The sequence below is a fragment of the Anticarsia gemmatalis genome, chromosome 19, assembly GCF_050436995.1.
Source record: "Anticarsia gemmatalis isolate Benzon Research Colony breed Stoneville strain chromosome 19, ilAntGemm2 primary, whole genome shotgun sequence".
Classification (NCBI taxonomy): domain Eukaryota; kingdom Metazoa; phylum Arthropoda; class Insecta; order Lepidoptera; family Erebidae; genus Anticarsia; species Anticarsia gemmatalis.
This window is the reverse complement of record NC_134763.1, coordinates 5,146,141-5,160,783: the sequence shown is the minus strand read 5'-3', so window position 1 is coordinate 5,160,783 and position 14,643 is coordinate 5,146,141. Positions and strand designations below refer to the sequence as shown.

Below are 14,643 nucleotides of genomic sequence, written 5' to 3'. Positions count from 1 at the left end.
TTTTTTTATATATCGTAACATAGTTTTTAAACTCTGGCTTGTTCGGACTTTTACCATTGAGAGTTGGTAAATCTTAGGTTTTACCGGAAAATCTTAGGATTTACCACATGTCGGGCTTTTACAGTAACATATGGATGTGATAAAGGAAAGGAATTTTGTAAGGATCGGTTAGGATCGTACACTAATCTCGGCCTGTCTCTATGGAAAGGAGGCGTGATTTTATGTATGTATTTTGTGCGTTTTTAAGGGTCTATTATACATAGGTTCTGAGATTGAGATGTATATGGTGCTAGATATTTTTATATATGTTTACTTACGTACAATAATACCCCTTCTCATACAGGTGAATGTACATACATGAGTTAAATTTTCCGTGATTTATTATTTTTGTATCTACAATATACCACCTTAATTGTAAAGCTGAATAAAGCTTTATAAGAGCGATTCTAAGCTGTGAAGTAGTCTAATATTACTATGGGAAACCAATAAAGTAAAAATCGCATTTGTTTTGAATATTTTTATTACATTAAATTCAAAATCAAATACAAAATCATAAATGCGTTGTGTCATTATACAGTTTCGTACATTAATAATGTCAAAGTAAAAAAGTAAATGTATAAAATTAGAGTTATTTTTTATATTTGTTAGTGCAAGAGAGCAATACAATAAACATATTTTAATCTTAGTCTCTAACGTTAATAGCTGCTTAATATCAAAGGACGGAGACATCAATTAGTACCAAATTCATAGTATTTTAAGGCATTTTTCTTCATTTTTAACATGAACCTAGGAGGTTCTTCAAAAAGTGATATGTTTGAGGCACATGCTTTTTTACATTTTAGCCGCCATGCTTGAAAATGTAATGTCCTCCTAGCCGATATACGGCTACGGCGGTCAGTTAATTGAAAATGTAGTGTTATGTTTAACAACAGTATAACAATTTACCTATAATATAAAAGCATAGCCATGTGTATTCAAAAGTGAAATATATACTAAATAGATATTTGTATATATTATAATAATAATGTTTGATAAAACACATTAATTACAGTGCAGTTATTTAACAAGTCATTAATATCATTCATTTACCTTCAGTCTAATTTCTTCCTAGTGTTAGTATTCTTGTAATTTGTAAATCAAGTTAGTGTTATTTTAAATCTTATAACAATTTTAAGTATCTTTGTGAGCAATTTATTTCAATTTGACGAGATTCCGAACTAAAAGTTACCTGGGACATTTTTCAGTTTTATACATAACATTTTTTTTATCATCAACAACAACAATATAACGCTACATCTGATGTTAAATAATACTTGACGTTACCTAATTCACAATTTGTATGATTTTCGTAATAAATATTTACATTTAAAATCTCAGTTTATCCTATATTTGGAAATTCGCACGAGTAATAAAGAAATTACGAAAATAACTTATACTTTAACCAATATAAATAAATGGCTTACACAAGTGATATGATATGTTAAAGTAATACAACTGGTTTCGTAGATGTCGATATTGCGACTACATGGTTATTTATTTTAAACGCGACTCTACTTATAACTTTTGAGGCACAATTTACAAGGCACGCATATTTTGTACGCAGAGCATGTCATGTGAAACTTGAGTACAATATTCAATAACAATGGTTATTTCGTAATACTAAACTTACCTACAGTGTTTCATAGCATCATTTTGTCTTTGTGAAACATCTACATCACAGAAAAAATATTCGTCTATCAATCTTGAACCTATAAATATGACTATCTGTGCCTCTACTTGTGTGAAAGCTGGTGATTTCAGCTCTTAATAATAATTTATTCGAGATTCTAGTAATTCGATGAATTCTTAGTAGTTACCGCCATTCATATGAGTCATTTCGTCGCCCCACTCGCCTGTAGGGACGGGTTCTGCATAACAACAACTCTTGCGCAACAAGAATGTTACGTGAGACTGTCGAAGCACACATACATAAAAGATCAGAATTGCTTGCAGTAGATTTACAAATATGTGTGCGTACATCAGTTCATCAATATTTAGCCATGACAACAAAAGAAATAGCCATGCTGTTGTCATTATCAGAAATAGTTGTAGAAATAAATTGAAGCTGAAAAAGAAGAAAAAGTTATATTATCTGTGGTTGAATAACTATTAATGTTTAATACACAATATGTCAGTGTTTTCGTTGCAGCTTACCATCCTTTAAGTTTGTGGTGAATTCTCCCATATATGTTGATCCTTTTAATAATCTTCAGTGTGGTTACATAGAAAAATACATTAAATATGATAGTAAATGCAACTGGAGTGAAGAATATTGCAATACCAAGTAGTCCTGAAATGATAAAACAGGATTATTTTAATCAAAGCATACAAGACTATTCAATTTACCCATATAGTACAAAATAGATAAGGACAAGATTTTTAGTAACTCTAAGTCTAGTTTAGCTATATTTTAGTTGTACTATAATTTATTATCTGTCATTGGTTTTCTTACGAATGAAGATTTGTCAATTTCGAATGGGCTGCAACCCAGTCTCAGACTCTCAGTATAATCACAAAAATAAAGTCATACTAAGAAGCTAAAAGTTTGTTAAAACATCAATGAATCAATATTTTGGGTACATACCAATAGTCTCCTGTTCGACATCATCAATAAGTATTGATGATGAGAACTGAATCCTTGTTTTCCTGTTAGGGTTTGTGCCAGTGTCCAGTAGGAAGTGTGCACATATGGCCATTGCTGCCATTATTGTCACACTAAACCAAACTACACTCGAATAGTAACAATATTTGCGCACATCTGTGACACGTAGGAAAACGTTTCGCGACCTGGAAATACAATTTCACTATTCAGTTTTTTAAGTGAAGTATATCAATAATACGAAACCAATATCTGTCTGTGACTTCAGTGTAGAAAGATAGCTGGGATAAAAAGTAGAATATAGACTAATCTGTATGCTAAAAATCTTTCAGTTCTGTACTCTATGAGTAGGGTAGTTACAATGAATTTAAAGACTGAGACTCATCGTCACAAAAACAAAAACAAATCGTCGATTAATATACAAATAGGAAAACATTGTATTAAAAACACTGGTTGTATAAATCAAATCATACTTAATACATACTTGAATGTTTTCCACACATAAAACCCGAAGCTATTTAACCAGAAGAAGGCTGCCAGAAGACTGATGTACAGAATTATATCTGAAAACAAGCAATGACAATGACTATTCTCGTTTAATATAATCTGAGCATTATTATCTAAGTCTACTTTACTCAGTACTGAGTATGTCATCATACTAGAGGCTTAGATAGGAATCCCAAGACATAAGACAAATTTTTAAACAGCATGGTTGATTGCAACATTAACATAAAATTTCTTGTTGATTTAAACACAAGCCCAGCTCTTAGCCTGGCATAGACACAGTATTGGCTTAATATTAGAATACTTGAAGGGCATCTTATCTTCAATATCAAATGAGGCAAGATAACATGTTTAAAAGCTAGTAAAATGGATAACCTACCCGTTATCATGAAGCTCACATGGTTACTAAATTCTGTGAATATTCTCACTAAGTCAGCCGCCTGGCTCACTATCAAGCACATGTTGATAGTTGTTATTATGTTCCCAGCCAAATCTCTCAGTGTCGGCAAGACAAAGTATATGACAGCCACTAGTAGGAACAGGATCATTGATATTGCATGGAAAATAGGATTGAGGACTTTCCTCATGAGGAAGCTCATATCTTTCCAATTTATTTTCACTTCTGGTATACACACTAGTGCATATGAGCCTGTTATGTTTGCATTTGTTATCAGTATCTGAAAAAAAATATTATCTTAAAATGTGAGTTCAATATAATAGAAACCTAACAAAAACAAACAATGTCTGCAATCTTGGACATAATAGGAACACTTTTTATCATCTAAGTAATTTTTGGATAATGATATACCTACTTTAGTGATTCTAATGAGTAATGACTCATATAATGAAGGAGTGGAATGTGAAATGAAAAATCCTGTTTGTATGACATGACTAAGATAATAACAAGTTTTAAACTTAAGATTCTGTTATTATCAGTTCTAATATACATTTTACAGTTTCTTTATTATCATCAACTATGATATTTTTACAAGAGTTTAGTTCTTTGAAGTTTTATTTATAAGGGTTATCAAAACTGACCTTATCCATACAATATTTGTTCTGATTGTGTATGTAAGATGATGGTTCTTTCTCTTCTGGTATGGCAATATTGTCATGTAAACTGAATGTACTTATCACTGGATCTTCCTTTATGTTGTCTGAGCTGTGTTCATGGTTGATAACATGTTGTAAGCGTCCATCAGTCAACAAATTAAGTCTGTAATGTAATTTTTTGTGTAATAGTTATCTTCATAATGACAGTCTATATTATAAGGTTAGGATACATACTCATCTTCAGATTTTGGTAAATCAAATATAGCTCTCTGTTGTGTTGTTGCACAGTCAGGAATGCCAGTCACAAAATTATGGTATTTCACTTTGGCATCGTTACCATCTTCAGTCTTAAATTGTGGTGTCCACACAGCTATAATCAAATCAATTGTTTAGGTTAAATTCAGGATTCTTTTCATAAAATCGCAGTGTGCTAGAATTTTTAATATTGGTTATAAATCAAAGAATAGATATAGTATACAAATATAAATAATTATACTCACTCTGATTATATCGTTCTAGAAGTCTACATACTCCGTCGACAACTAGCTCGTTTTCAAAGCAACATTTGTTTATTTTCACCCCATATTGTTTCTCAGAAGCCTCATTGAGATCAGTCTCACCGACTTCCGCATAAAGTACGTGCGTTGAACTCAATAATGACAATGTTAAGAGTACGATATACATCTTGTTATTGACTTCTTAATACTTCTCATCACAATAAACTTGTCGTTATTTGCCGATTACGCTTCTTTGTCATATAATAAGGCACTTAAACTTAATCTAAGAGTTTTACTCAACTATCTTACAACATCACTGTCTATGTTAGTATGAAAAGATACTAATTTCCTTTGAAAATGTAAGTTCTTATGTCTTCGATATGAATTCTGAATTAGTAAAGTCGTTTTGTTGTTTTTAGCATCATGCTTGACTGACTGTTCGCCGCTCGGTGCTTGCTGTGTTTGACGTTTATTTTTTTTAGTGCGCTTCATTTTAGACACTGGTCTTTTGAGCTTTACGTTAATGTTGCCATATCTCTCCATCTTAGAGTTCATAAAAAAAGTCTTGCTCACTACATATTCCTATATCTTTTCATAATTTTAAGATTTGGTAAAATAAAGAATTATTACTTCAAATAAAAATAAGTATTTTATAAGTAATCGGTTAGATATAGTTATATTGGAGATTTTAAGGGTCAGTGATACAAACAATTTATATAAAAATATTTATTTGTATGATAAACCAGCATGCATACTTATAAAAAATTAAGTGATGAAATAGAAATAGGAACTTATTTTCGTATTATTCTTATTTTAATATTTACATTCCGTAAATTTAAATAAAATGTAATCCTATTATCATGGTAATGAAAATATTTAATAGTTCTCGATAATAATAAAATTATGGCACATTGCAATATTATAATATAATATAACACACATTACAAATTATATAGTACCTACTCGTCTAATACAAAAGATATCAAAGTACTGTGCAATCAAAAAATTAAAAGATATGTTCTTATATTAATTATCCAATTGTATATAATTAATGATGGCAATGAAACAAAGATATACATCAATGGATTTACCAGTAACGTTTTATAACTACAGAGTTTTTAGCACTGGGCGGGCTAGGCTTTACAACAAATACATTTAAGTTAAATATTGAATAATATGTAGGTAGTAGGTACCTACTTAGCTTAAATGTATTACTAAATAATGAAAAAGGATTTATACCCTACTCGTTGTTATAATATATGTCTTTGTAGTAATATAGCTTAAATGTTAATCCCGTTGTGTGTAACAAGAACTGTATTAGGAATGAGCACATTCCCTATTTTATATAATAAACAAAGAGTAGGTACTTCTTCCGAAAAATTTACTTTGCATTGTTGACTAGTTACCTGATAAAACATTATCTACTTAAAAATTAATTGTACTCTTACTTATTTATAGAAAAACATTTGTGTTTCGTTTCTAACGTAACCTGACCTCCACAGTGTCATCGGCTAATATCTGCTGGTCATCTGAATCATCATGTGGACTAAGTTTTTCCGCCAGTGGGCGGCTGATCCATAGGCAACAGTTCTCACTGACTAAACCTTGCATAGCTCGCCTTCTTAAAATGACCAAGAGTAGGAATATAACCACGCCTTGTAAACAGTTGAAAATATCCATAATTTTCCTGAAACATATTATAAGAAATAATTATTATGTATTGCATTCTTAATTATATTTCTTTATTTATGGTTCTAGGTCTATAATATTTATACGTACCAAATAATGTGCACCTGGCCGTGTGCAAAACTGGCGATTTCAAATACCCATGAAATTCCCATGACGAGGAACAGCTTTAGAGATAGAAGGAATCTGTAAATTTTTATAAATATAAATATATTTTAATACATAACACAATACTAGATAATCGATAAATCAGTAGTACATTATAATATACATTTTTTACATATCGCGTTTTGTTACGTACTTGTGTTTTAAGTTGTTGAGGTTGTTGATTTGATATTTTCGGGTTTCTCGCCACAAATTGTATGATGACAATCCAAAGAGTATCACATTTGCCGAGATAAGAACCGCAACGGGACCATAGAAGAAAATCCAGGTTTCAGTCCGACCTGCAAACAAGAGTTTTGGTAAAAATATTATTTATATCATGGCAGTTAGGTTGAAAAGAAAAAAAAACAGCCTTATTCGTATTAATATACATTAATTTGCCTTATTGTCATGCTTGCCTCATACATAAGCTTCATTATCATGCTAGTTACCCACTGGTCAATGGATTAAGCGACCTTGGCGCGAGCGTTTTATGGATGACGTCCCTCCGTTCTTAGGAGGGCACGTGAAACATTGGATCCCATTCCTAATCAAACATACGATAAATAAATAAATAGGTACCTTGGAACCAGCAACTGCTTTCTCCAAAACCAGGCTTGAAATGGTCGCCTTCGACTACATTAGTTATCACTGTGACAGTTAAGAATAATAGAGTGCATCCCCAAGCATAGCAGCTGTATAAAAAGTATTGTTTCCTCTCAGTCTTCTTCATATAAGTTGCATCGCTGAAATAAAACGATCATATTAATATTAAAGATAAATATGTGATAATAAGTAATAGTTCAGGCACGAGTATTGTTGTGTAGTTAATAGATATTATACTTACAGAACTGTGCGGTACATATTAATGCAAATTACATTCATCCAGAAGAAAGTAGCTAGCATCCAGGTGTAGACGAGGAATCCTTAAAAATAAAATGCATTTTAGATATATGATTATTTAAGAATAAAGTAATGTTATTTATTAGTAAAAAAAATTACCTGTGATTGTACAGATTTGTCCTCTAAAGCCAGGGCTTAGCTGTAGTACTCCTAAAGAAAGGAATCCTAAGGCCATACTGATACACATGCACATATAGCACATGCCTTGTAGATCTCTGAAATTATATTTATACTTATTATAAATTTGAAAGTTTGCATGTTTGGATGATTTTTGTTATTCGATCACGCCAAAACTACCTAACGAATGTTTATAGGCACACGCAAAGCTTGTTTACAAGGATTCACACATAGGTTTCGGTTTTATCCTTTCTATATTTCTTTCTAAAACTTAATTTCTTGAGCATTTCAAGGAATTTTAATTGATTTCTGTTGCATGCCTGTTACCTACTTTGAATATAAAAAATCTAATTCTAATGTGTAGGTACCAAACTTACCTTAGTTGCGGTAAGTAAGCGTAGAAGGCAGTAGTGGCAACAAGGAAGAACACAGAAATAAGGGTTAAAATTCCACTGGTTTCTATATCATTGCTGCTACTTCTCGATCCTTCTTCAAAACATACTATAGCTACCGGCACTGTGCCCTGGGATGGGTCACTGTTGTTGCGGTACATATCACCGAGACAATATCTACAACAAAACATAGTTAAAGGTCATTTTGATAATGACGTTATACGTGTTGACCTAAATGTTAGGACTCTTTTACATTGCGTTTACGTTTAAGTTATGTTAAATGAAGTAATATTTCTAAAATCAATAAATAGATACTAACAGATTTGGATCTTCGACAAACACGAAGCCAGGAGAATCCAGGGTGGACACCTTGTCGCCGTCTAAAACAACATCTCTGAGGACCATACGTCCATACGAGCAGTTCATTGATCGCATAGACTCGTTGCTGTCTCCGCAGAATCCTTTCGGTTTTAATATTTGCCTGTTTCGACAACAGGGCTCAGCCGACAGTACTAAGTGACACCCAGCCAAAAGTAAAATTGCTATCTCCTGTAATAATAAATACATTTTTTTACAACACAAAAATATGATATCATCCTCACATTCGATATACATTATATTCATCATATCGTTGACCTTTAACTTGCGACAACTATTTTATTCAAAAGATCATAAGTACACAGATTACATTTACGTTTCTGATTTCACCATAAAGGATGTACTAAATTCAGTAATTTTGAATTACTTCATTATTAATTAATTGAATATAATTAAGAATCGAACTTTTGCTCTTCAATATGGATAATTAAATAATTTTAGGCATTAACCTGCATTGAGAATAACAAGATAATAAGTTTTACAGCTTAGGTCATAATGCAGGGCCAATGACTGTTGTTCACACTTTCGTCCGGTTATAATAATACAATTATGCTTTAGGGTTTATTGAACTCGGTACATAAGATTATATCACTCAATTTATTCTATAAATTACTTTATATATTAAATTAAGTTTACGTGCCTTTGTAGCTATTTGGGAATAACATTGTTGATCGCGAAACGTGGGTGTATATTATACACCTTCAGATATAACAGGCGTGATATTACGTTGTGATATAATATATATTATTATTATGTTTACTCTATTAGCAGCTCTACGCAGTTCCCGTTATTTTCTATAAGTTAACAAGTTCTACTTTTCATTTTGTCAATAATTATGCTATTTAAATTTGAATTAGTTTTTGTTTTGTAAATAGAAGAACTATACAAAGTATATCATATATCATTAATAATATAATATAAAATAATTTATATGGTTTGGGATCGAGGTCGACTTATGTCCTAACTTGTGTATCGTTAACGTAGTCTCAGGACTTCATAAAACGGTGACACATTTTTATCGATAGCGAAGTGGGTCAATCAACAATCAGCGATTGGTAATGATAATATATGTAAGGAGGGTAATTCAGTTAGCATTACGGCTAAGGTCAAAATCACGCCTTCAAAAGGAAGTCCTACGCAAATTATGAATCGAGGGTCTCTTACTACTACCTCTTATTGCTATTAACTTTAAAGATTCAAACATTTCATTGGTTTAACCTTTGTCAGATTAACTGCTAATAAAACATGCATAAAGATAAATCGATTGTTAAATAGTACAAGATGCCTTATCTTATCTATTTCCTTATTCTAGCTTGATTACAGTAAGTCAGTGATGTGAAAATGGGTTATTTCCAATGAATCACACCAAAACACATCTCAACATTATCATAGAAATGCGTTAATAGGTATTATCGGACAAGAATTCCCTAAGATACAGAGTTCTAACCGTATTGCATTGTAAACAAATACAAAACTTACATGGTTACTAAAAATTCAGGTTTTCAGTTTTATCCACAACGAAGTTATAGATTGTCGAATATAGAGGAAAAGATTCTACGGCCGTGCCCCTTTATTTGGCTCGGTTAGGCGGGGTACTGCCGTGCCCCAAGATTATTATTAAAAGCCGAGATATAATAGTTTATCTAATATAATATAATGAATCCAAACATAGAAAACATAATAAACCAATTTAATAGACAAATACCAATGTAACTAACGTATTCAGAAATACATGATCTGTTTATAATATCCCATTTCAATGTGTAATTATTAATGCTATAATATTGTACTTGTCCTAGATTAAACTTATGTCATGATGTTACACTAGCCTTATCGTCTTTATTATTTATGTATTGTGTTATGTTCTATCACTGTGGGGTTGATTCTTCCTTATATTTTATCAATTATGTTCCTTTTTGTTTTGTTGTTACTGACGGACGTCGGTTTTGATAGTAAAAGCGGCAAAACTAGTTTTTAAAATAACAACAACACAATAAGGATACACATTGAAGCTGGTTAGAAACTAAATAATAATATTATAAGTCTTACATGCAGTCACTTAGTCCTAAATTTAAATTTTTGAGAAAAAAAATGCGAAACAAATTTTGGGAATTTAACTAAAACATGATTTTGAGTACTGTCCAGTTTCAAGTAACGAGCGGTATTCTGACTGACATGATGACTTTGTGATTTTTCCGTGTGTGAGATGTTTCTAAACAATTAATCAACTAAAAAACTAGATCGTACATAAATAGCCAACCTTTAATATAAGTTATAAATGTTCAAGCTTTATATGCTTCAATTCTTAACGTAGCAAAACATAAGATATAGACCTGTCTATATAATGATATTTTGTTGATGAATTCCAATCACGTTTTCATATTAGTGTAGTGATTTACGACTTTTGATTCACTTGTACGCATGTTATTATCTCATTAGAAGGCATGCAAGCTTAAATAACATCTATTTAATTTATTTTATCTATTTATTTTAGTGGGTTCGAATCCCACCCGGGACAAATCTTTGTGTGATGAGCACGAGTATTTGTTCTGAGCCTGGATGTTAATGTATCTATATAAGTATGTATTTAGAAATATATAAGTATGTTTATCAGTTATTTGGTTACCATAGTACAAACTCTGCTTAGTTTGGAATCAAATGACCGTGTGTGAGTTGTCCAACAATATTTATTTATTATTATTATTTATATTTTAATTTGTATAATAATATGTTGAATATCCTGTGAAAGAGATAGAACTTTAACGAAATTACGACATTAACGTAATAGAACGTAATAGAGGAATGTAAGATAGTGATTACTTGTATGTGAAGTCGTCACAAGCATTTTAATCAAACTTATACTGTATTGCAGTATTATTTATAAATTCGAGCGAGATTGTACCATGTTATATGGTACAACAATAACTAATTGTGTTCGGTTTGGTCATGAGGTCAAATTTTATCAATCGTGTTAAACAGACGCGTCTAATTACCACCCGACTATCACTGTGAATAAAATACAGAACCATTATAATATGCTACAAGCTATCAGTGTTTTTTTGATAAATAAACAATTGATAGCTGAGTTAAATAACCTATCAGCTACACATAATTATTATTATTCAATCTTTATATATATAATTCTTCTGTAAGTGTGTATGTCACTGAACTTCTCTTAAACGACTGGACCGATTTTTTTTGTGTGTGTTCAAGGGGATCTGGGAATGGTTTAGATTAATAAAAAAAGTTTAACATTTTCAAATTAAAGACGTGCAGACAGGACAACGTCTGTCGGGTCCACTAGTATCCTATATACTTTGGAAAAGCTTGTTCCATACAGCATTTTAAGCTCTTTTTGCTACATTGCTACATAAATAACATCAAGTCCAGCCATACAACTGTATAGATACGACTGATGGGTATATGAAATAATGTTTTTTTTTATATTATTGGCACAATAATGCTTTATCGTGTGCTTGACAAAGGATGTTATGCCGTGTCGGCTTTCTATCAGTTGACACTTCATGTATAGTAAGATAATTAGTTACAAATATGTTTTTATTGTAATTGATATAATTACATGACAATAGTTCATACATTTAATTACTATTGCCGCCTACATGTTAAATACATTTGTTTTAGAGATATGGAGCTATTTACTGATTAATTATTTATTGAATAGATTTTTTAAAAAGTTCAATGATCATATCATTCGAATTTCTGATAAGTTTTATGTTTCCTTTCTTTAGTAGAATAAAAAGTTAGTCCCTACTCACATTAATAGCACAAAGAAGGTATTTTACTTGATGTAAAAAGTACCACGCCTTATACCTATGGGGGTAGGCGAAGAATAATGAAAACTACCAGCTACCTAAGTACTCTGCTAACTTATTTCGCTTCATTCATCTAATTAGTACATCTTGTTATACTAGCTTAACTTTAAGAATATAAACCGAGTTTTATTATATTAGCAGTAAATTCGTATATTTGACTCCGCATAATTAAGGACAAATCTCTTACATATACCTATAGATGTTCTTGAGATAAGTTAATAGTAAAATTACCCTCTAATGACCGCGTATTTGCTTACCTTCGTAGAATTAATTAACCTATCATAACAAATGAATCAACATTCTCCGAAAAGTAGTGGGAATTTTATTATTTATTCTCGACAAAACATCTTAATAGCTTATCTATACTAATATTATAAAGCTGAAGAGTTTGTTTCTTTGTTTGTTTGTTTGAACGCGCTAATCTCAGGAACTACAGGTCCGATTTGAAAAATTCTTTCAGTGTTAGATAACCCATTTATCGTGGAAGGCTATAGGTTATATATCATCACGCTACCACCAATAGGAGCAGAGAATCAGTAAAAAATGTTACAAAAACGGGAAAATTTTGACCCATTCTCTCTTATGTGACGCAAGCGAAGTTGCGCGGGTCAGCTAGTAATTTTATAAAAATAATCAAAACACGTGTTATTGCTTCTCTTTAAGTCCTAATCACAGTCACAAAGATGTTTCAAGCCGTAGTTGTTTACTCCTGACAGGGCAAGTTATTTCTGTTTCAAGTGTCGGCTTATATTTAGTTTAGCAAGTGGATCGCACAGTGGATTCTGTAAAAAGCTTTTAAAGTATAAAGGGATTCCTATTTAGTAGCCTTTAATTACGTGCTTATGAATATTATTCGAACTAAACCTTGCAAATGTTGTTCATAGTCTGTAAATACTAAATGGATTTTGATACAATTTAGCACACATAGTTTACAACCTGGATTAACAAACGGGATTCCTATGGCTACTACTACCTTATACCCCGGGAGGTCTTTTCACATAGACAAAGTTGCGGGTAGAATCCAGCTTTTTACAAATAAAAAAAATATTTGCAATACATCATTAATTTTAAAGTCTACAATTTGTTGTTTTCGTAACAATGATAAGTCTTGGTGACATCTTAATATTCGTGTACGTAATGAGCATTTATTTGTTTTAAAGATTATAATTTGTGTACCTAAAACTATATATAAAAAGAAGTTATCGTGCCATTTATTTTGTGAGTGTTAACTATGCAGGTAGATAGTACAAATTATTACCATAATTTCGTTGAAAATTTAAATAATCTTGTTAATAAGAAAGACCCCTTAACATTGAAATAAATGTATAAAATATGAAGTATTTTCTTAAGAGACACAGTTTAAATATTTATAATAACGTTCATAAGCACGTTTAAAATAACTGACTTAGGAGCATCAGCAAAATTACATAGCTATTTGCAATTTAATTCCACTAAAATGTAGAAAAGATAAGTATGACGAAATTAATAAGTTCTATATTTCTACCCCCATGTAATAAAAATGTGTGTCACGCTGTGATTTAATAATCAAATGTTTTTAATAAAACAATAAATTTATCACACTTAATCATCACTGTAAAATGTCTGTACTCACCTTCATGTTTACTTATTTTGGATATAATAAAAATATATATTTATCACAGACACAATGAACATGCACTGGATCCTCTCTTGCCGCGTGCAGTTGTCGAATGAGTGTTTTTAATTACCCTGTCATAGCGAGTCAAAACGATTCTCGATTTGCCATAGTCCTGTTCTATATCGATAAAATTGTCACGATTGGAACGTGTATATATAGTCATTTTCTGTGTATTTATCAATAAAATGTGCCTATTTAAATATTTTGTTAAAAATATTATTTTTTCTTTTTAAACGCGTTAAGATTTTGATAACATAAATTTGCATAATACATTTAATTAAATAAGTATTTTTTGCATTTAGTTATGGCAATCACACAATTGGCGTCGAATTTATGAATGTTGTTCTTAAAATGGTAGGTTAAAAACAAGATAATTGTTGATATAAAGGTCTTATTTTATGAGTACGTATGGTAAACCTGGGGTGGTCGAACTTGTCCGAGTGGAGGACACCCAGCGATGCAGGTTTTTCTTTCGCCCTTTCATATTAACACTTATCTTTTTTTGTATTGTAACTTAACTTTCTGAGGACCCATCTGTAATATTCAGACAGATTCTCATAAAGATTAAGAAAGATGTAGATAAACGTATTCTGTCAAGCGTGGAGGAAAATCATTAGTGTCACTAAAAAAAGCGGCCAATTGAGAGTTGGAAATGCGGACTAAGGGTTTCGTACTATTATTTGTATATTTTTTTAGCTAATGTATATTAGGGAGCCTTAATTATTTATTTTATTCTGGATTTTAGTATTTCTTGTTGAAGCAGCAACTGAAATACGTCATCTGTGAAAATTTAAACTGTCTATCTTTCACGTTTATCGGGATACAGCTTAGTGACAGACAG

The 14,643-nt window shown here is 31.2% G+C and overlaps 3 protein-coding genes across 3 annotated transcripts in view; 1 reads left to right on the top strand and 2 right to left on the bottom strand.

The window, feature by feature from the left end:
• The window catches only part of LOC142980900 (RNA helicase aquarius), a 52,190-nt gene that overhangs the window by 4,003 nt on the left and 33,544 nt on the right, over window positions 1-14,643 (top strand). The gene's annotated exons all lie outside the window — the stretch shown is intronic.
• mthl5 (G-protein coupled receptor Mth-like 5) lies at window positions 503-5,140 on the bottom strand. The gene is made up of 8 exons (XM_076126796.1): window positions 4,696-5,140; window positions 4,430-4,565; window positions 4,181-4,358; window positions 3,522-3,819; window positions 3,123-3,201; window positions 2,624-2,826; window positions 2,194-2,329; window positions 503-2,104 (listed from the first exon to the last, which is right to left on the bottom strand). The coding sequence occupies exons 1-8, from the start codon at window positions 4,877-4,879 to the stop codon at window positions 1,846-1,848; spliced, it is 1,473 nt and encodes a 490-aa protein (XP_075982911.1). The 5' UTR covers window positions 4,880-5,140; the 3' UTR covers window positions 503-1,845.
• Window positions 5,413-13,874, bottom strand: LOC142981176 (putative G-protein coupled receptor Mth-like 3). Its single transcript, XM_076126884.1, has 9 exons — window positions 13,758-13,874; window positions 8,254-8,483; window positions 7,920-8,111; window positions 7,525-7,640; window positions 7,370-7,448; window positions 7,105-7,268; window positions 6,680-6,824; window positions 6,472-6,564; window positions 5,413-6,379 (listed from the first exon to the last, which is right to left on the bottom strand). The coding sequence occupies exons 1-9, from the start codon at window positions 13,761-13,763 to the stop codon at window positions 6,172-6,174; spliced, it is 1,233 nt and encodes a 410-aa protein (XP_075982999.1). The 5' UTR covers window positions 13,764-13,874; the 3' UTR covers window positions 5,413-6,171.